Consider the following 22,823-nt stretch of genomic DNA (forward strand, 5'->3'; position numbering starts at 1 on the left):
ATGTCGTTTAGAGCAAGTTCTCCGTTGGTTTCTTTTTAGGTTCTGCAGAGCTCCAACTTTTCCGACTTAAAGCTGCCGTTCGTGTTACGGAGCGTGAATGGAGAACGAGGACTCCGATGAGCCCGAGAGGAAGCGGCATCATCTTAACTCAGTGTCTTCCGCCATGGCTCGGAACTCCACCACTTCGCCACCCAACGACAGAAGCGTAAGCCCTCATTTTACATTTAATTCTCTTGTTTCTACTGTTATTCTCCGTCTGCTCCCCGATAAATAGGTGGGAAAATGACGCAACTCCTTTTTTTTTTTTTTTCTAGTTTTTTTTTTCCTGATACTAGAAACCCGGGAATGAAAGATATATTTATGTGTGTGTGTATATATATATATAATATCAGTTGTGAACAAGAGGGTTATTTAGAACTCTGTTGTTCTTAATTATTTGCGCTTTTGTGCCGATCAAAAAAAAAAATTATTTGCGCTTTTGATTTTTGTTCAAGTTGGCAAAGAATTAAGTTGTTTTGGTTTCTTGTGAAGGTTTAGGAAAATAGAGTAAGGATTAAAATTTTGAAAACAAAATTGCCTTCGATTGGGTTATATGGGTTCTATTTGGTTGCAATCAATCTGAACTCAGCGGGCTCCTAATTGAAGCAAACACAGAGTAGTGCTTCTTTTGGTAGCTCAGAACGTGTAGGGAAAGAAACAAGTTTCATTTTCTTTTATAACTTTTACGTGATATTAGATCTCCAGGCATGAGAAAAATTGTTTTCATTCATTTTTTCTTAATTTCCTAGTAGGTGCTATAGGATGCAATTAAGGTGAACTTGTGGTCCAGTTCATTACAGAGAATTGATCTGTGTATGGTTGCGGGGAAGTGTAAGAAAAGAGAATAAATTGAAATTTTGTTGGGGCTTGAGGAAAGAGGTTTCACCATTTTTCTGGGGAAGATATATCCTTATCCAAAGTGAGATCAAAACATCTTTTGGGTGCATTTGAGCTGAAGTTGATCTATCCTTCACTTGGTTACTGGAAAGAGTTGGAAAAGACAAGGTCTTTTGTTGTTTGAGATGACTTCTGGGATCAGCTGGGGTGAGCTTATATTGTAGTAAGTCAAAAACCTAAAGTTTGAATCCTCTTGGGTTGGCTCAAGTGTTAAGGGTCTTGGTCTTGATGGTATGCTCCCTCCAGGTCTAAGGTCCGAATCCTCTTGGGTGCAAACAATTTCTAGGGGCCATTAATCTGGGGTAATTTCCCCTTGATTTACTCGAGGTGCGGGCAACTCCTTGCCAAGGGCCTGTGCACTCCCTGGATTCATCAAGACTTTGTTCTCGGACACCCGGTGTCAATAAAAAAAGTCAATCAAAACATAAAAGTCAATCTCAGAAAATTTTTTATCACGTAATATTTATGTTATTTTCTAGGTGAAATTGGTCTTTATAGTATAACTAGAACATCATTTAATTTTGTGCAGGTTGATGCGACAGTTCTCCAGCACCAGAACCAGAAACTTCTTCAGCAGATAGATGTACAGAAACATGAGTTGCATGAGCTTGAGGCAAAAATTAAGGAATTAAAAGACAACCAATGTTCATATGATGATGTGTTAATTGTAGTGAACCAACTTTGGAATCAGGTTGATTCTTGATTATCATGTTTTTTTGTACACTCTCCTTCTATACTCTATATGAATTTTGCAGTTCCCAATGAGATTTTTCATTACTTTGTTGTTCAGTTAGTTGATGACTTGATCCTTCTTGGGGTACGAGCTGGGGCAGGCCAGATTGCTTTAGAATTTCTGGACCATGCTGATCATTGTCGAGGTTTTTTTTTTCATTTTTATCCTCCTTAATATATTCTCTTATTTATTTATTTTTTTTTTCCGTGTGATCACTTAATTGGACTGTAAATTCTTCCATATTATATGAGATTGATTGGTTTGCGGTAAACTTTAGGTTCAGTTCCCTCATGTCCTGCAGAAGAAATATTTCTTTGTAGACTGCTAAAGAGAGATTCTATTGATGTTAATGGTAATGAAGAGATCATTAAATATGTTGAAGAAGCCCTTGCTCTGCGTCATTCATCTACTAGTGAGTTGTTGAAACTCCTGGAAGATACTATTAATGATCAAAGGGTGCAAACGGAAAGCATTGCTCGGACTTTGCATGGAAAGCTATCGTCAGAAGGTCTGAATTTTTTTGTTGCTGTGAGGTCCAATTGTAAATTTATTGTTCCTTTCCTTTTCTTATGGTTTTTTTGGCCCTCTTCTTTTGTGAAACTTTGCAGTAGCAGTTTTATTTTTCATGAAACTTGTATTGACTCTGTCATTATAACATGTTTGGGTTCTTAGATGCTATCATCCAATTGTCTAAGATTGACGATATGATGAAAGATGAGGCTATTAAGCTGCGTGAAGCGATCGGTGTTCTCCACTTGAAGCATATAGAATACATCGAGAGGATTCAAACTTACATAAGCAGCCAATCCGCAGATGAAACTGAGATTAAGCGTCTTGCAGGTCCTTGAGATAGTTCTTTGTGAACCTATTTTTATAATGTCGAAAATATATACCATTATGTACATGTAAAAGTGTAATTGTCAAGATCAGTTGACAGATAGAGATTCAAGAAGTATGATGGCAGATGTTTAGAATGACCCAAAATTCTCCGATTGTGGTAGATGGAACCTCATGATTGTATATTGATTGCGTATCTGCTTTTTATGTCAAAAGGTGAGCTGGATGAGTGCATGACAGAACTTGAAGAGAGTAGAAGAAAATTAGTCAACCTCCAAATGCAAAAGGATGGAGCATCTTGGATACCTACTCCAACTCGTGGTACAGTCAATGGAAACTTGTCGCCGGAAAAGCCTGCAGATAAGACAATGGGTTTGCGAGAATTAAAGGACTCCATTGAGGAAGCAAAGGTATTACAATGTAAAGAAGTCTCTCTTGCCATCTCTCTCTCTCTCTCTCTCTCTCTCTCTCTCTCTCTCTCTATCTAGTCACATGCTATGCAAAATGTAGGTACTGGCTGAAGATCGTCTTTCTGAGCTTCAAGATGCACAGGAAGAGAATCAAGTCTTGTCAAAACAGTTGCAAGATCTTCAGGTTTCTGAAATCGAGTTCTTTGTATTTCTGGGTTGATATTCATTTTACTCAGCGAGTCACTGTGTAACCAGCTTTGTTAAATACACTAATCTAATTTGATATCCAATTGTTACAGAATGAACTGAAAGATGAAAAATATGTACGCACCTCTCGATTATACTCTTTGAGAAATGATCAACTCCAACATTGGAATGCTGAAGTGGAGCGCTACAAAGTATTGACAGACTCTCTGCAGGTTGAGCTGTCTTGTGTTATGTGTTGCACATGCTTTTTATGCTTTTCTATATGGGATCTTGTTTAAATTTATGCTTTCAGGCTGACAGGCCTCTCTTCATGAGAAGGGAGAAGGAGGTGATTGCAAAATTAGAATCCGCAAATGCTGTGAGGAATGCCATTGATAATGCTGAATCTAGGATAGAAGAGCTAGAGCGTCAGCTGCAGAAGTGTGTTATTGAAAAAAATGATCTTGAGATAAAAATGGAAGAAGCTCTGCAGGATGCAGGTCAAATTATGTACTCACTTTTACTTTATTCTTATGGTGGCAGTTTAATGGTTCTTCAGGCTTGTAAAGTTAATGCCTGCTGCAGGTAGAAAGGACATTAAATCAGAGTTTCATGTAATGTCTTTGGCTTTGTCTAAAGAAATGGGAATGATGAAAGCTCAATTGAAGCGATGGAGGGAGACAGCTCATGAAGCACTGTCCTTACGTGAGGAAGCCCAATCTCTAAAAGCTCAGCTACATAGGAAGGTTTTGTCTCATCTAACTATGTTGTTCCTTCTCTTATTAGACATATTCTCCTTATTTATGGAATTGCTAATTATATGAAGATTTTCCTTTTATTCATACTACATTTATGTTGTGATTACTTATAAAATGTATGCATATATCTATGTTGTGGTTTGTTCCTCTTATAGTAGACTCTTGAAATTTACCGATTCCTTTGTTTTTTATTTAGAACAATGAAAAGCAGAGCTTAGCAGACAAATGTGCTGAACAGATGGCAGGGATCAATTCTCTCAAGGAACTGGTAATATTATCAATTCTGGTGTTGATTGCATGCTTCATCACTCCTTGTGTATCAGGTGGACGAATATCTCTCAATCATTTGAAAATGGGATTTTCTTTGTTTGGTGGAATTAATATTTTTATATTTTGCTTTTTTACTTGTTAAAAAAAAAAAATTGTTATATTTTGCGTTTATATATCTTTCTGAGTATTGATCTTGTATTTTCCCCGAATTACGTATATTCTTTGAATTTCAGTCCCTGCTGTGTCTAACCAACCTCAATTTAATATTCCAAGATTCAATTTGACTGAACTTTTGTCATATCTAACCTTCTAAAGTATGTCCTGCTCAGTCAAATGTATTTTTTGAATTATTATTATTTTTTGTTTCATAGTCTTTTTCTGTTTTAAGTAAACTTCATGGCTGATTCACTAATGAACTGTCTGCAAACGTCATCTGTCAATATTGTGGCTATAGGTCACAATTGAGTTGCATGATCGTGGAAACAAGATTACGTTCTGATAAGGATATTCTGTCAAAAAGAATTCTGAGAAAGAAAAACGATTTTGGTGCAATTTTGAGCAAATCATGAATATAAAATAAAACTAAAGAAAACACAATACAGAAGAACAGAAAGAACAAAAATATTTTGAGATATTTGTTCTTAAGTTTGGCATCATCAGTGCCAATTTCTTTAAAATGATATGCTTTTTAATAGAGCTACCATTAGCAACCATTAACCATTAAAGATGAATATATTGCAGATTGAGCAGTTGCAGAAGGAAAAACTGGAACTGCAAATCTTCTTAGACATGTATGGACAGGAAAGTTATGAAAACAGGTAAATTGATATCGTAGAAGTCATTTGATATGTATGCATTTTTGTTATGCTTGTTTCTTTACTCCCTGTGCTTGGAATGTTTATGTTGCTGTTAAGTTTTAAAGGATGATCATCTAGCAGTTTTGCTATTATAAAAGGAAGTCAAAATTCTGAGGATCTGTAAAACCCTATGCATAAAGGTAATCTGTCTGGATATTGGTGGATTTTGTATCAATAAGCAGAATGCAAGCATAATATTGACTTCATCGGTCGCTGCTGTTGTGTTATGAAATCAGTTCAATGGATAAAATTACATCTCATTAGGATGTAGAAACTCAGGATGATTACACATTTTGTATAGAAAAATTTATTGTCTGTATAGGAGGTTAGGATTTATGTGATTTTGGCATACAGCTCATTTGGATGTAATGTAATGACAGATTGAGCTGGCTCTCTCAATGTTTTGGTGTTGATTTTAATTTCGCAATTTTTCCTAATTCCACAATGTTTATGCCTTCTCTTCTGTGAGGTTGGTATATGCATCTCCTATACCTACATTTAACCTTTATATTTTGAATTGCAGAGATTTGATGGAAATCAAAGAATCAGAACGCAGAGCTCACTCACAAGCTGAAGTCTTGAGAAATGCTTTAGATGAGCATAGTCTGGAGTTGAGAGTGAAAGCTGCCAATGAAGCTGAGGCTGCTTGTCAACAAAGGCTTTCTGCTGCTGAAGCTGAAATAGCTGATTTGAGGGCTAAATTGGATGCTTCTGAGAGGTTTCTTTACTTAAATAGATTCTATTTTAAATCATATGGACACTGGGTTTTTTTGGCTTTTTAATAGCTGTAGATTAGTTCAATTTTTTAAAGCTTTTTTCCCCCTCCGTATGAGCTGGGGTGGGGGTTGGTGAAAGGATCAGGGTTATGAGCAGTGTAGGGTAGTGGGTGGTGTCTTTTTTTTTTTTTTTGGGGGGGGGGGGGGGGGGGGGTGGGGGTATTCGGGAACAAGAAAATTGTTTTAAGATCTTGTTGAGTTTTCATAGATTGCGTAGAACATTAGACAGTTAGTGCTATCTTTGTTGAGAAATACGGTTTTCTAATCTGTGTGAATTGATTTTCTGGAGGCGTGTAGTTTGTAAAGTGATGCACTAGGATCTGTATTGACCTTTTGGTTTTGTTTTTTTTATTGGTGTATTTCTTGTTTTGTTACAAGGTGAAGAAAATGCATTTTAAGGTGTTTAAGAAGATATTTGGCCTTGTTGGTTAAATATAATTGTCAATGATTTGGTTTTATCATAAATGGGCACGTGGAAGGCTTCCAGAGAATATGTTTGAGTTGTCAAGTGTGAGGAAGTAATGTTGGTTTTTCAGAAATTCTTCACTTATGGCAGATTTGAGAAAAGCTTAAATGCTACCTTCATTGCATTGGTCCCTAAAAAGGCCGGTGCAAGAGAGGTACAAGATTTTAGGCCAATTAGTCTCGTGGGCAGCGTGTATAAGATACTTGCCAAAGTTCTTGCTAATAGGATGAGCACAGTCATGGAGAAGATTATCTCTAAGTCCCAAAATGCCTTTGTGAGAGGGAGGCAAATTTTGGACTCAGTTCTTATAGCTAATAAATGCTTGGATAGTAGGATCAAGTCGGGAGCTCCAGGTATTTTATGCAAACTTGATATGGAAAAGGCCTATGATCATGTTAATTGGGATTTTCTTATATATATGTTGAGCAGATGCGGGTTTGGGGAAAAATGGAGGAAGTGGATGAGGTATTGTGTGTCAACGGCTTGCCTCTTTGTTATGGTTAATGGCGATCCTGTGGGCTTCTTTAATAGCTCGCGGGGTCTACGGCAAGATGACCCACGATCACCCCTTTTATTTGTCTTATTAATGGAGGCTCTAAGTTGTATGGTGACGGTGGCAGTAGAAGGAGGATTTTTTTTAGGGTTCTCGGTGGGAGATATCCATGGCTCAACCATTGTTTCTCACCTTTTGTTTGCAGATAACACTTTATTATTTTGTGAGGCAAATGCAGGACATATCCAATCTTTGAAGGCCATTCTACTTTGTTTTGAAGCGGTAGAGCATACCTGATCCCACCCTACTAAGTGAAACTTAAACTCCTCTCCTAGCCCACTCCACAAAAAATCACGTTGGATCTTCTCTATTCTAGAAGCAATACTAGCGGGTAGGGGAAATAAAGATAAGTAATATGTAGGGAGATTGGATAAGGTACTCTTAATGAGTGTGATTTTCCCCCCTTTAGAAAGATACAACCTTTTCCACCCAGCCAACCTACGCTCAAATTTTTCCAGCACCACCTCCCAAATACTCTTAGCTTTGAAAGAAGCCCCCAACGGGAGTCCAAGGTACTTCAATGGCAATAAGGAAACCCCACATCCCAAAATATTCGCCAACCCTCTAATATTGCTAACATCGCCAACCATGAGAAGGGAGCTTTATGGAAATGGGTGGTTGACATGAAGTATGGTAGTGAAAGGGGGGGTTGGTGCTCTAAAGAGGGTAGGGGGACGTATGGTGTGGGGCTATGGAAGTATATACGAAAAGGTTGGTGCTCTTTTGCTAATAATACTCGGCTGCGATTGGGGGATGGTAGTAGGATTAGTTTCTGGCAAGATGTATGGTTGGGAGACACGGCCTTGAAGGATGCTTATCCTATGATTTTTAGAATTACACGGGAAAAAGAAGCTATGGTGGCTGATTTGCGGATAATTAATCAAGGTTCACAGGAGTGGAACATCAGCCTTACTCGAGATGCACATGACTAGGAAGCGACGGCACTGTTGGAATTTCTGAACATGCTGTACAACATCTCGGTATGCTCTTTTTATGACTATTACTATGCATCAAAGGCACAATTTCCTTTGGAAGAATATATGGAGGACTAAAGCACCTACAAAGGCTGCATTTTTTTTCTGGACGACAGCTCTAGGGAAGATTATGACTATTGAGAATCTTAGAAGACGTGGCCTTATTATTATGGACTGGTGCTGTTTGTGCAGAAATAGTGGTGAAACGGTGGACCATCTACTTTTACACTGTGAGTTTGCCGGAGATATTTGGACTTATTTTCTCAGTAGAATGGGTATAGCATGGGTGATGCCGGGTAGGGTGGTTGATTTGTTAGCAAGCTGGAGAGGGATCACAGGGACACCACATATTGCAGCCGTGTGGAAGATGGTTCCTATATGTATTTTCTGGTGTATTTAGAATGAAAGAAACGAGAGACTCTTTGAGGATCATGAACGCTCCTTGGAAGAGTTTAGGAGTTTTTTCTGGAAGACTTTGTTTTTGTGGGCCATTGCTCTTAATTGGAATGGCCACAGCTTCCATGATTTCCTTGTAACTGTTCCTAGTGCTTAAATAGGTGTAATCACATGTATACTTCTAGTGTACCTGGGCTATGCCTACTTTTTTATTAATGAAATAACTTATTACTTATAAAAAAAAAAAATGTTTGAGTTGTCAAGGTATGTTCATGACACAGTATGAGCGTGGCAACACAGTTTGGTTCGCTGTTTAAGCAAATCTTACACCCTGTCAAGGTCTTAATGAGAGGGATGACAGTTCCTATGCCAATTCCAATATATTGTTAGTAGAATGTGGCAGAGTTTGGTGTGTGAGAACAGGGTTCAATTATCTCTCTATTATTTAGTTTGTAGTGTTTGGAACTTTGTTCAGTTGCAAAATAATGTTTCCATATAAGCTGATTGCTAGTTGCCTGCTAGTGCCATAATTACTATCGATACTACAGATTGATTATTCTTCATGATTGCAACTAGAGAAAATTCACCAACATTTAAAAAATCAGTGGACTATGCTTTTTCATTTTTTCCCCTTTTATCTGCAGGGATGTTTTGGAGCTTACTGAGGCTATTCGAAGTAAAGATGGGGAGGCAGAAGCATACATATCCGAAATTGAGGTGTTCTAGGCATTTCTTTTTTACTTTTACAAATTAGCTGCAAATATTTTCCTTTAATATCTGACTGCATCTTCTATTTTTCTGCTGTGAATAGTTTTTTTTTTCCCTCCTTGGCAACTTTTTTTTCTGCAGACCATTGGTCAAGCATACGAAGATATGCAGACTCAGAACCAACATCTGTTGCAGCAGCTGACAGAGAGGGACGACTATAATATCAAGGTCTGTCTCGTCGTCATCTACGTTGATGTTAGTTTTGTTACAATGTCTTTGTTTAATCACATCAGTTGCTTACTTCAGTGATTCAATTGACTACTGGGGGGCTGGTCATTCCTAATTGTTTCATGAATCTTTCATGCAGCTTGTTTCTGAGAGTGTAAAGACAAAGCAGGCACAGAGTGTTTTACTCTCTGAGAAGCAGGCATTGGCAAAGCAACTTCAACAAATTAACGCGTCAGTAGAATCCTTAAAAATGAAAATTTCCTACAGTGAAGAGCAGGTAATGTTTCCTGGTACTCAAGAAAGTTTGTCACTCTTATCCTGTATCAACCTGAATTTCAATCAATCATGCAGATGGAGACTTGTCTGACAGAAGCCATCAAATCTACCCAAGAAGAGAGACATTTTGCAGTCAACCTGGAAATGGCCAAGTGGGAATTGGCTGAGGCTGAGAAGGAGTTAAAGTGGCTTAAATCTGCTGTTGCTTCCTCCGAGAAGGAATATGAACAAATTCAGCAGGATAGGGACGATCTCCAATTTGAATTGGAGAATGAAAGGTGCTGTTCTCTTCCCTCTAGAGTTGAGTTTATTTAAACTATAATGGTCTAATCTTGTACTTTCTATTCATCATACAACTTCCTCTATCAAAATTATCATCATACAATTTTGACTTTTTTATGATGCCATTTGGGACCTACTGCTAAAAAGATGTTAGCTTTTCACTGATGTATCACATGCAATACTGATCAGGAACCACTCAAATTGTCGGATTACTAGCTCTTTAAGTATCTATTAGTTGTAATGTTCCAAGCCATATTTGCATCTAAGTGTTTGGAATTGTGTTGAGCAGAAGCTCGAGGAAAAAGCTTGAAGAAGAGCTTAGGGAATTGAATATCAAAGTTGCCGATATGAGTTCTGAAACTGGAGAGGCTGCAATACAGAAACTCCAAGATGAAATCAAAAGCTGCAAGTCTATTCTTAAGTGTAGTGTGTGTTCGGATCGTCCAAAGGAGGTAACTTTGCCATATACATGCTCGTTTGCACCCTGCAATCCTTGTTTCCATTTCAAGCTAAATATATTGATTTGGCTTATCAGGCCTTATGGATCCTTTTAGTTAATAATATATCAGTATTAGGTTGATAGATGTGGGTGTGATTTATATTTGACAGGTTGTAATCGTGAAGTGCTATCATCTTTTCTGCAATCCATGCATCCAAAAGAATCTAGAGATCCGCCATCGGAAATGTCCTGCATGTGGGAATGCGTTTGGTCAGAATGATGTTCGGTTTGTAAAGATATGAACATTTGACATATTGAATTAGTTGAATTAAACCCCTTGTCTTACCGCTTCTTTGTAGCCAATGGTTCCTTTTGTAATATACATTAGCCTCAAGCTTTTCTAGTTTTATCACCCAACACATTTTGTATCTCAGAAAAAAGAAAATAAAAAAATTAAAATAAAAGTATTCAAATCGAGAAATAGAAAGGAAATACACATGGTCATTTCGATTGCACATTGAATTGGTATTTATTTTCCATTTGGGGGACAGAAACTTATGTAAAGCTTGCAATTTTCTCAAAGTGTCATGTTGATGCAAACTGCTCCATGAACGCTTGCTATTGTGCAGTTTTCCCGTTGCCATTGTATAGAGTGTTTGTTGTTGTAGTATAGGTTGCTTATCTTAGTGCTGTTGTGCCGTATGTTGATTGCTGTTGCTGGTTTTATATAAATGTGTATTAGCTGCCTCCTCTTTTCCTTCAAACAAGAAGGGAAAAACAAAGAGGAAATGTGCTATACTCGTGGATAAGATGACAATGACATGAAAATTATCGGCCAACGGATATCCATTCGTCCTTAGAATTATTGGAGACTGAGGGCCCCACGCATGCATGCATCCTTCTTCTAGGAAATAAGTGTTCCATGCTCCCTGCCCCGTGGTTTTATCATTTCTGTTTTAAGGAATGGATAGATCTCTTTCTATGGTACTTGTAACCAAAGATTGTCATATAAACTAGTTATTAGGGGTGATAAACAGTCCGGTCGTCTGACCGTTTCGGTCCGGACTGGATCGGGATGTTTTAGAGGACTAAAAAGTTTTGGTCCGGTCCACGGATTAAAAAAAAATTAGGCTGGATCGAATGGAATGACCTGACCGGACCGGTCGGTCTGGACAAATGATGGACTGAAAATATTCAGTCCATCGCCGAACCGGATTGGACCATTTGCATCCTTATTATTTATAAATTCGTTTAATCTGTACTTATTGAGATATTCAACACATCATCTTGATATGGAAGGATGAAGTATTAACATAAAAAGTATTTATGTATTTTTTTTTTCAATAAAACCAACAAAAATAGCGCATTATATGCCTATTTGTAAGTAACGTAACTCTTAAATATAGTTTTTCTTTACTCGAACTTAGATTATTTAATTAAAAGTAATAGTTAAATATTTATATTAAGAACTCTTGGTAATTAAAGTATTGAATGGATTGTACAGTATTAAGATGCGATAGTCTCGCGATGCTTTGTATATGTCCTCTATATTCGGATTTTTATCTATTTTTTGTTTAATAAAATTTTATTTATCGATAAAAAAAAATGTGGACCTATTATCTTTAAAAAAAATAGATAAATATAAAATTTATATAAAAAAATTATTTTTTAATAGTAATTGATTTTTTTAAATAAAGTGTGCGAGACGTAAATATCCTAAATGTATTTTTTTATTTTATTTTTTTTGACAAGCTAAGTGTGTATCTACATTACTCATGCATATTAATGAATAAAATCATAGAACGACGCCGTTCCTCTCTTCAGCTCTTTCTTTTTTTTTTGAGTAAAGCTTCTCTCTTTCTGATAAGTGATGACCAAACTCATTCTCAGTAACAAAAAGTAGTGTAAGCTCAATCTAAAGAAATGCTTCTCTCTCTTCTCCACACCAACTTCGCATCTCCCTTTCCATCCAAATCCCACACCACTTTGCTGCCCAAGACCCTCTTTCCTCTCTTCCAAATTGAACCCGCCAACTCCCTCAAAACATTACTGTCTTTGAGCAAAAGATCACACCATAGCAGAACCCATACCTCCACGCTCACTACTAGTACTACTCATGCTTCTTTGCTTGAAGCTCCTGTTTTATGGGCTGGTAGGCTTTTTATTTTCTACGCCCTTTTGAAGGCTGGCCTTGCTGGATCTCAATCAAACCCACTTTTCTCAGGTCGGCTTTTTCTATTTCTGTAATAATGGGATTTATTTATTTTCTTTTCTGGGTTCTTTTGTGTAATATTCTTTTCTTATATTGGATTTTTGGTGTTTATTACTCAAATCTTTTTGCCTTGTTTTCTCGTTATTTGATTTAGAGTTGGAAAGCGATGTTGGTGGTGATGGTGAATCTGGTGACTTGGGTTTCTCCAAGTGGTTGGAGAGCATTCGAGGGAAACCAGGTTTGTGGGTTTGGCAGTTCCTATATATATAGTTTTGTGTTTGCTCGCATTAATGAAAGTAATGTATTTTGCTACATCAACATGTTATAATTTATAAGGAAAAAAATGGAAGCTGCTTGCCTTCAGGCCCCAACTGATGGTATATACCCACTTTTATTGAGCAATTAATGGGGGGATTAGTGAGAGAAATACCCAGATGAACAATTTCAGCTTTCTTTTTTATAACTGATATAATTTCAGCTTTCTTCATTTTCTGAAAATCTCTTATGCATATGGATATGTTGACATTTGAATGCACCTTTAACTTAGGCAAGGATCATAAGAGTAATACATAAGTATTTTGAAACCACAATCTTCCTATTTTGCCTTGCCTATGATATTGTAGCAGACTTACCAATAAAAACAAAATGATACTGTAGCGGACTTTGTTGAATATTATTATTTTCAGCCTATGGTTATTATTTGGCTTAAATTTTGAAGTTCATAAGCAGTGATTTCATGAGCAATTTGAAATGCTAGACGCTTGATAAAGTAATATGTCAAGATTCTAGACCAACTATATTATCGGGAGAGGGAAAATGGAGCATCTCGGAAATAATGGAAATTCTTAAAAATGTCATTTTGATTAAACAAAAGTGCCATGGTGATGATGATAGTGATGATTCTCTATCTTCTGTGGTACGAGAAAAAGCAGATACGTGGATTGAATGAATTGGGAGAAATTTACTCATTTGATGTTTCATCATAAAATAAAAAAGAAAAAAGAAAATAACCAATGAAATTAAAATATGGAGATGCTACCTTATTCACTTTAATTAACTAAAACTGAAGTCATGGCCTCAGTGTGCCCGGCACTTTATAGAATGCACACCTGATTACTGAATCTATAGTTGATTAAAAAATGGTGGTCCTGCAGAGGAAAGGTTAACGGGGCATCGTGGAGTACCGGATAAAGAGGATAGCTGAACTGATACTGAAATAAAAAACTGGATGATTATGTATGGGATGCATTCTTAGGTTGACTGAGAATCTTAGGTGTTTCTAATTTCTACTGCATGCGTGCATCTATTGTTATGAAGACCGATCCAATGCATTGCCAACATATATATTATACTAGCTTTCTTCTTTCGTCATGTGCTTGGAGGGGGAAGTGGAGTGGGGCGGATGGGGTGGAGGGTCTCCAAAGGTTCTATTCAAAGCTCTATTATTTATTTAGTGTAAAGCTATTTCCTAATTCTTTTTCTCTTGAACAGTTGATGAAGCAGCTGATAGAAGGAAATTAGTTAGCAAATGGCATCCTACAACAAAGGGTACACTTAGAAGGAACTACAGAGTACCTTCTAAAACTGAGGGGCGGCGCCTACTTAAAGCTATTGCATCCCTATTATCCGATGATGATCACTTCAGGGATGCCACTTCTCACAAGGTATATCAAATTTCCTTTTTTGATAAGTAATAAGATATTTTATTTATCAAAAAGTAGGCATAGCCCAGATACACTGGAAGTATACAAGATATATCAAATTTCATGAACTAGGTCTATAATTAAACCCTTTCTTCCTATTTCATTTTCTTTTCTATTAGCTCCAATGTATTTTTCATACTTAAAAAGGTAGTACCTGTAAGACTGATACAAATTTTGATTTTGATCAGGGCTGTCAAATTAGGAGGGAGAGTGCTCATGGAGAAAGTGTTTGTTGCAACAATGTGAGGGCTCTGTTTGATGAGCTCCCAACACCCCACGTAATTGTGGAAATCACTCCTTTTCCAGCTGGGCCTCTCACAGAAAAGGATTACACGAAGGCCGAGAAACTTGAGAGGGTACTCAAATCCGGACCATCTATCTGAGTAAATGACCCTTCACTTGTATGTAATCACTGTGAACATTGTATATAGCGTAAATACCATGTACTCTCTTCGATAATGTCCTTTAAATCCGTACTTGGCTACCTTCAAGTCTCAATTTTCAAGTCACAATAACATTTCTACCGCAATGAGTTGATAAAACCATAGCATGTCATGGTGAGAAAAGTACGTATGTTAATGTAAATTTGTGAAGTTCAAATAAGAACAAAGAAAATGGAAAAAAGGGAGAACGAGAAGAACAGCTGCAAATGCTCCTCAAATTTACGCTGCAATGTGTGAGAGGATCTATGATTGAACGATGGATAGGCAGACTATTTATCATTTACAATTTATTATAAGAAAGCAGAAGCAAATAGTTCTCGACGAAACTGTAGAAGTTCCATTGCATCTACGAGCTGCTATCACTCTGTAAATCCAAGTTTAGGGTGGGGAGCTGATTCATAACTGTAATGCCACGAACAAGTGGCTCTTCAACAATAGCAGTCCAAGGGAATTCAACTAAAAAATCCTGCTGTGTTTAATGACCCTCAATAGCATGTGTTAATAAAAGCGAAGTGACAGATACCGCAAGAAATTAGCCCAAAAGCATAATATAGAACTCAATTGCAAATAAAAGAAAATGGAAGCTCGAGGAATCAACTTGTAATGTATAATGCATTACGCCTCTTTGGTCTCAAGACTTCGCTCTTATAGCAGTTCATATTCAATCACACATTCAAAATCCAGCACAGGATGGTAAAGCAAAATAACAGAAGACATTTATCCAATGGAGTTGTTTCTCTAGTAAACAATTCAATTTAAACTTCATTCATAGTTCAGGGGAAGATAGACAATGACAAGAAAAGATGAAGATGCAAAGAAAACTGTTAAAAAATTACATGTTGCAACAAAGTCACTTTATACCAGAAATTTGATTACAAAGAGCAACATATCACTTCTATAGACGAAAATTTATACGCCATTTTGGGGACCTAACTACATCTCAAATGGTTAGCCAACAAGTGTTTCATTTCGAGTCCATCAAATCCTCGTGCTGTGTATTTCTCCCGGTTTCTCATCTTTGCTGGGTCACCCCTCTGCCTTTGAGGTAGACACAGACGTAGGTGAGAAAGGATCATAAATTTGCTGTCCTCCAGGATTAGAAACTGGCTTACTAGATGCAAAGGATAAAGTGTTGCTAAATTGCTGATTTGGAGAAAAGAGGATATCTGGCCTAGTCATTCGAGCTGGATAATTTTGTTGAAGTTGAACAGGATTTGCCGGCCTGGGAACAATAGGACCAGAGAAACCAGGCCTTTGGGGAGCTGGACTGAAGTTCCTTAGGCCCATTTGTGGGAGTGGAGTCCTAGGTGAAACACTTGCATTTGGAATTGACGGATGTCTGGGTGGACCCATTGGTGTTCTGGCATAGGGAACAGGAGATACAGGAGCTTGAGGCTGGCCTACCAGATTGCTGAACGATGGCCTCTGAAAGACTTGACTGACTGGTTGAGGATTTAGTTTGGGCGCAGCCAACTGGAAAGATGATACCTGAGGTGCGGGAGGCTGCACCTGTGAAGTACTCTGAGTTGCAAGTTGGCTACTTAACGTGGCAACTGTTTGAGAGACTGGGTTCTGCGGCCCATGTGGTTGAAAAGTGAAATTACCGGAACTTGGAGCTGTCACTGTCGGTGGTTTTATGACAGTGAAGTTTGGTGTACTCGGAGCAACAGAATTTGTTATTCCTGATTGCATAGGTAAAGGTGGTTGTGTGGAAGATCCAGGTGAAGGAATCAGTGCTCCCAATCCCGGATTTATAGATGAATTAGGTGCAGGTACTGGTGCTGGTGTATGGTGTACAGAAGCTGAAAATGCAGCTGGATGTCTTACCTGAGATGGTGGATTTGACAAAAAATGTGGAGCTGCAATAGGATGGTTCACAGCAGCACCAGAAATCTGTGGCATGGATGGTCTAGATGAAAAGGTGATAGTTGAAACCAAACTGGCTGTTGATATATTTGAAGGAGCCATGGATGCAACACCTGGTTGTGGATTTTGAGGATGAGGCCTGATGGGTTGAACCATCTGCCCCATGTTGCTCAGACCTAGAGATGTTGAAACACTACCACCTCCAGGGGCTCCAGACCATACACTAGAACTCCCAGACATAGGTTGAGAAAGTGAAGCCATTAATGGCCCTGTGATAGGGGCTGGCCTTATTGGTAGGGGTTGGCTACCAGTAAATGGAAGTGGAGCTGAAACATTAGGCTGCTGTAAAGGACTTCTCAAGGGGCCAATATGTCCTAAAGGACTTATTTGAGCCATGTAAGGATGCCATGGTACTTGTGTTTGTGGCTGTGGTCGGGGGAAAACTGGTTGGTTTTGGAGAATTGAACTGGGTCCAGCAGCTGGAGTTGGTCGAGGCCCAAACAAAGAAGGCATGTTTGAAGGATTCAAGGGAGATGACGATAAATGGACATGATTTCTGAAAATTGGAGATGAAGGATTTGGAGGGGGAATGAGACCAGAAGATTGGCCTGATGGAAACCATGGACTGGGGAATTGAAATTGACCCTGCAAGGGCGTTTGTGTAGATCCGGCCACTGGTTGTAGTACTCCCTGATCTACTGCAGCAGTACCAACACTGGAGGTGGTGGCTGCATCCTGGCTTCGGGAGATATCTATATTATCCCCAGAAACGGAAGTAGAGATTGTGGACACAGCTGTCAAATTCCCCTATAAAGTAAATGTAATGATAGTTAGCATTATGAATCATGTTAAAATAAAAGTCAGAACTTAATAAGACATCAACAAAAGACTCTAGCCACACCATCCACTCAGCCATTATATGTTTCATTAAATGAAAATTAAAATATACCTAACTAAATTTGAAGTTGTTAAATGTAGACTTGTCATTTAAAATTAATAGTCCCTCAGTTCCCTTACTTTTCTTCTCAAGTTTTACTTTGGCATACCATATAAAGAGCTCTTCTCTCTACCCAAGAAAACTGTGAGGTTTTCCATTACTAACATAGAAACAAAGACAGTAAGGACACAGAATATCAAAATGCTCATCAAATTTTGGAATTTTTTTTATAAGTAAGGATCAAATTTTATTGAATCGTATAAAGAAGTGTAGCCCAAGTACATAGGCAGCAGACAAAAGGGAACGCCTAATTAGGAGAAGTGATGGAGATACAAGAAACTCATGAAAACTAACTCCATTAAAATAATAGCTATAGCCCAAAGAAGCATTGAAGCTCTTTTAAAAAAATTTATTTATTGTATAATGGCTCAAGCTATGTTAACTTAATTAAATATAGGCTTTTCACTTAAATAATTAAGCTATTCTGGAGCATCATGCAGGCATGCAACTAGTCTATTAAAATAATTTTTTATAATATTAAAATAATTAAACTCACTGATACTGAGGTGACCAGCAGTTCAATGATGGAAACAGCAGCATCAACTTTCTCAAATGTCTCGGCTGATATTTGAACACATAACTCTTCATAAGCACCATGGATTTCATTTCCATCAGATAGTTTGATTTCTCCCTGAAAGTGAATAATTTAAGGAATGCAAAAAACACAAGTCAACACCACTAAGCCTTAATTTTGTTACAATCTCACGCAAACTGTTCAAGGCAAATCTTCCTGGGGCAAGGATATTTAACCTGTCAGAGTACATAAAGATTTAATACGAGCAAGAAAGGACTGAAAGACCCATGTTTACATATGGCCATCACTTCTTTGTCGTTATGAAAGAATTACCTTCTCTCCTGTCTCCGCTTTGGTACCATAAACTTGTATTTTAGCTCCAGTTTCCTGTATCGCATGTAGTAGACAAGAATAAGGTACACAAAAATTCACCAATAGTTAATCTTTGTACAAATGACTAAACGAGATTTCTTACTTTTTCTAATCGCTTTTGATTATCACCTCCAGGCCCAAATATGAGGCCAATAAAATTGAATCCAGGATGTTCTTTGACCTGCAGAGTCAATAAACCACATAGTAAGACATTAGAGATGGGCTTGTTTGGAAAAAGTTTCCATTCCAAAATTCTCATCTCATCCCCTTCCCAAACATCACTTAAATACAAATACTTTCAAACTAATCATTACAACATTTTCAAACTAATCATTACAACTTTTCCAAAATTTCAAACAAAAAATAAAAAACAATTCAACTTTTTCAAATCCTCAAACAAAATTAATATTAAAAACTATATTCTAACAATATTTTAACTTTATAATATTTTTTATTCAACCTTTTTCTCTCTCCTATCCCAAAACCCCATAAAACACTAGCTCAAACTATTTCCCTACTATTCACAAATTATCTTACTACTATTCACAAAATTCTCATCTCACTTCCTAAGCTTGTCCAAATGTTATCTATTTATGGATAAGCAAGACTAAAGCTTATCATTGGTTAGACTTATAAAAAAAATGTCATCATCAGTGTGTAATACACCTTTTATCACACACACCCACACAGGGTAAGCTTTGAGCTTATATTGCAATGTAATTATGACGCATCTTAGATCAGTTAAAACTATTTTTGTTCAAACATCCAGAAAGACCTCCTTCTGATAAGGGTTTGAGTATTAAACAATCATTTGCTGCTCAAAGGATTGCCCTAGCTAGCTTAAGAAGTTTAAAAAATCCCCCAAGATCACCTTCAAATCAATTTTCTGGCAAAGTTCCATGCAGATCACAGAAATGAGCTTGGCGCCTAAGGTGGTTCCCTCATATAATCAAGCCAAGAAAATGACCATTTCATCATGTTACTCAACTCTTTAGTTGTGATAAATGGGTACTTTCGTTTAAGCTGCCCTTGCACCATTGACCAAGCTTGAGATTGGCCCACACTTTAGAGACAATCCATTCCGTAATAATTGCAAAGATTTTGACCTCTTCCAAGGGCATCAAATATTCTCGCCCATAACAAGTTTAGCCAATAAACATTATTTTGATTACATTCTTTTGATACTGTTCATATTACAAGGAGTAAAGGCATGCATATCTTTTAAGTATTTCTCTACCTTGTAGTCTTTTTTAACCTTCTTCAGATTTTAAATTATTTGATGCCTATCGTCACAATGTTGTATTCTGTATATTTTTCAACCATATTACTAGTAACCCATTAAGAGATTTTGAGTATAATTTTTCATCACTGCGGTTATAGCACACAAAAAGGGGAGATTGAACGCCATGTGCAACGGAAGGTCAGAATCCACACTTACAGGGAGTGGAACACTTGACTCCTTCAACAAAGGTTTATAATCAGGTGGGGCTTTGTAACTTGGATTCAATTTTAATATTTCACCTGAGTCATAGAAAGACAAAATTAATGCGACAGAAGAAATAATAAAGAGAGAAAAGAAATTAAAGGAAAAGAAAAGAGAGCAATCTGTTAAAAGAATTAAATATACCTATTACTTCCCGCTTTTCAAGTTCCAACAGTTCTGACTTCTACATCCACAAATGCTAATCTCAGTGCTTAAACCTTGTTACTCAAGATAAAACATGAAATCCCCAAGAAATGAATAGGAAATAATTGAGGAACCCAAAATCAAACGTGACTCTACCTTATCATTGTTGTGAGGACTTGGAGACATGTGATCTGGATGCTCAGCTGCAATTGGTGAGCCTTCAGTGTCCCCAACCTCCAAAGATCCCAATTTCAGCTGTTGCATAATTTGATCCACTCGTGTCTGCTCAAAATTGTACCACACAGGCAGTATTATCACTTAGTGAAACCTAGAAGGGAAGCTTCCATGCAAGCCATTCACATGCAGTATATTCCTCCACAAACTGGGGCTATAAAATGCCTCTGGCCTATTCCAAATTTAAAATTTTCTCATCTAAACTGAAAGTTACAAGATGTCTTACATTTCCACAATCTTTTTTGGCAAGTTACGGGTCCACAATAGAAAATGAAAATGAATAGGGGAAGATGGGTTAAGGTGAATAGTTTTGATAAATTTTGGTTAACGAAAACAGAAATCACATCAGTGGAAAGAGGACATAACATGACGCAAACAGAATCTTCAAAGTACCTGATAAGCTAAGGCTCTTCCCCTTTTAACAGCAGCATCCTGTGTCAGATCGGGGCCCCATTTTGTTTTCCTCTGCGTCAGGTTGGTACTTTCCTCATTAGACGCATCACCTCCTCCCAGCTTTTTACCTCCTCGAATGATAGGAATTAATGAGCCTGACAATTTGTTTCTTGGAATAACAAATCCAGATTTTGCAGCGAACATAGAGACCTTTTGGCTACTGGTTGGTGGTGCAGATAATGTGCTCATTCCAGACATCTTAGAACTGTGAGGCTCAACAGCAGATGTCGTGTCGACCTTTGCACTCATCTTGTTCAGTTACTTCACACATACATGGCATATATGAAAAACATCAGTCACAAACAAAGATTTAGATCCTTTGAAACTTTTCATTTCAAGTCTGTCTGTCACAAAGAAAGATTTTAATCCTGTGAACATGTTTGTTAAAGTCTGGAGCTTAGCAAATTTTCTCAAAGCATAACATTGTGTAACAGCAAGGAACTTCAAAACATAGTAATATAAAGAATATAATAAACACGCAAAGTGGAAGTAACTGGTGTATGAAAAGGGTACTTTTTGGAAAATAGAAGAATATCCCATCCACCTGGAGCCAGCTAAATAAAAGGCAATAATAGTACAGCCAGAGTGCCTAATCTGCCCGTGCAGATACACACGATCTAGAGAATGTTACCGAAGCTGATGAAGTCTGCATGATTCCAACCATAACTAAGGTCAGTGCTGGGAGAAGAAACAATGAATTTTCCAGCTACATCCACAGCATAAATGCTGTCCGTCACATTGGTTTGAAATACTACAAAGCAACATGCTTAGTTCACTAATTAGTAATCATGCCACAACAGATCCACACCTTTCTTTAAATTCACTGCAATAGGCCCTTGAAACCCATATCTAACATTCCATGTTTTCAAATCTCTAAGATTCTTATGCTAATTTGTTTTTCCGCTCTTCCAGATGAAACAAACAAAGGGCATGGTGGTGGAAACCCCCACTCATTCCCTCGTTAAATGGGACTGGTGAGTGAATATTGATACCTAATAACATTATTACTGGGAAATTGCAAGCATTCAGGGGAGTACTACGAATAGAAGATGTTTCCTATAAGTTCTATAAGTTCAGCTTCAGAAATACTTATAAAAAAAGGTTCAGCTTATGAAATTAAATTCACATTACGATAGGCATTCATTTTTAGTAGTAGACTAGTTTGTACAGCACCCAAACCAAGCACTTGTTGATTGCTTATAGATTGCAGATATATTGTGCCATGTTCCCACAATCACTCAAGTATTTCAAACCTCTATTTTTTTCAGTTATGATTTACCATTTCAAAATACATTATGCTCGACTCATTCACAAAGCTTGGACGTGGAACTTCGCCAAGGCAGGCCCTTCAAACATACCCCCAATGAGTAAACCTGGGATACACAACCACACCTGCCATAACCATGTATCAACTAATCTAAGAGAATTCTTTGTACGAAATCAAACCCAGGATGTTCGAGTCTACAGTTCATCCCAAGCCAGCCCTTTGGCCACTAGGTTACGACAGGTAATTTGTTCACAAAGTTCAGTACCGGTAGATATCAATTGATTGAGTAAATATTTTCTTTTATGGGCAATTGAATGAGTAAATCATCCACTACATTTATATCTTATATGAGGGAGGGTCAACACCAATTATCATCCAAATAAATTCCTCCCCCAGATAAGCCAATTACTCCAACTTTTCAAAATTGTAACTCCAAAAAACCTAGCCATTTCTTTCTTTACTTATATTTCATATTGCCGTACTTTTCAAAATGTTTTTGATAGATGAAATGATACGGAAATAGAAACAGTATAAAAAGGACCAACTTAAATGAACATATAAAAATAGTCCCAATATAAATAACAGCATTATGTTAGACACTAGCCTTTGAAAATCTCTTTTTCCATATCCCTAAAACTGTTTCAGAAATGTTTTGGTTTGATAAGAACAGCATGTAATACGAAAAAACAAAAATAAAACTCAATATTCAAATCTTAAATCCAGTCAATAATTGAAGATACCATGAAACAAGTTGCCCCTCTAACTATGCCCAGTACCAATTTGCAGCTCAAAAACTTCAAATTCTGCACATGTATTTTCATTGGCTTTCTCAGCAACCAAACGGAAGTAAGATACAAAAATAAATAAACAAAATATATAGAGAACCATATCTGTGGCACAGAGAGAGAGAGAGAGAGAGAGAGAGTACCAGCAGAAGAGGGTGTATAGTCTCAGAATGGGGGTGAATGAAAGAGAAGAATAAAACGGCGCGTTTTGAGTGATATTCCGTCACACCGATGCCTCCCCTCTGAGCAAACGAAATGATATTAC

The 22,823-nt window shown here is 37.4% G+C and overlaps 3 protein-coding genes across 8 annotated transcripts; 2 read left to right on the plus strand and 1 right to left on the minus strand.

Moving 5' to 3' along the window:
- Nucleotides 1-49: 49 nt before the first annotated feature.
- On the plus strand, nucleotides 50-10,600 carry LOC109001669 (E3 ubiquitin-protein ligase BRE1-like 2). Its single transcript, XM_018979042.2, has 19 exons — nucleotides 50-205; nucleotides 1,466-1,627; nucleotides 1,727-1,814; nucleotides 1,947-2,177; nucleotides 2,342-2,509; nucleotides 2,723-2,916; nucleotides 3,017-3,100; nucleotides 3,216-3,335; nucleotides 3,416-3,602; nucleotides 3,688-3,848; nucleotides 4,057-4,128; nucleotides 4,872-4,948; nucleotides 5,511-5,705; nucleotides 8,797-8,869; nucleotides 9,002-9,088; nucleotides 9,228-9,365; nucleotides 9,440-9,642; nucleotides 9,936-10,098; nucleotides 10,256-10,600. Exons 1-19 carry the CDS (start codon nucleotides 98-100, stop codon nucleotides 10,385-10,387), a joined length of 2,643 nt encoding a protein of 880 aa, XP_018834587.1. The 5' UTR covers nucleotides 50-97; the 3' UTR covers nucleotides 10,388-10,600.
- A 1,347-nt stretch (nucleotides 10,601-11,947) lies between these two features.
- Nucleotides 11,948-14,542, plus strand: LOC109001668. Its single transcript, XM_018979041.2, has 4 exons — nucleotides 11,948-12,309; nucleotides 12,452-12,535; nucleotides 13,789-13,961; nucleotides 14,189-14,542. The coding sequence occupies exons 1-4, from the start codon at nucleotides 12,009-12,011 to the stop codon at nucleotides 14,381-14,383; spliced, it is 753 nt and encodes a 250-aa protein (XP_018834586.1). The 5' UTR covers nucleotides 11,948-12,008; the 3' UTR covers nucleotides 14,384-14,542.
- Nucleotides 14,543-15,137: 595 nt separating this feature from the next.
- Nucleotides 15,138-22,793, minus strand: LOC109001667 (atrophin-1). Of its 6 annotated transcripts, none has more exons than XM_018979036.2 (11): nucleotides 22,702-22,793; nucleotides 22,514-22,576; nucleotides 21,051-21,152; nucleotides 20,447-20,767; nucleotides 19,976-20,101; nucleotides 19,820-19,859; nucleotides 19,631-19,713; nucleotides 18,296-18,373; nucleotides 18,154-18,207; nucleotides 17,803-17,937; nucleotides 15,138-17,116 (listed from the first exon to the last, which is right to left on the minus strand). In XM_018979036.2, the coding sequence occupies exons 4-11, from the start codon at nucleotides 20,753-20,755 to the stop codon at nucleotides 15,470-15,472; spliced, it is 2,472 nt and encodes an 823-aa protein (XP_018834581.1). In that variant the 5' UTR covers nucleotides 20,756-20,767; nucleotides 21,051-21,152; nucleotides 22,514-22,576; nucleotides 22,702-22,793; the 3' UTR covers nucleotides 15,138-15,469. The 6 variants fall into 6 exon arrangements, with proteins under 6 accessions (XP_018834581.1, XP_018834577.1, XP_018834583.1 ...); XM_018979032.2 differs by having other exon boundaries at nucleotides 21,020-21,152; XM_018979038.2 differs by lacking the exon at nucleotides 22,514-22,576 and having other exon boundaries at nucleotides 21,020-21,152.
- Nucleotides 22,794-22,823: the final 30 nt, after the last annotated feature.

The sequence above is a fragment of the Juglans regia genome, chromosome 14 (genome assembly GCF_001411555.2).
Source record: "Juglans regia cultivar Chandler chromosome 14, Walnut 2.0, whole genome shotgun sequence".
NCBI lineage: Eukaryota > Viridiplantae > Streptophyta > Magnoliopsida > Fagales > Juglandaceae > Juglans > Juglans regia.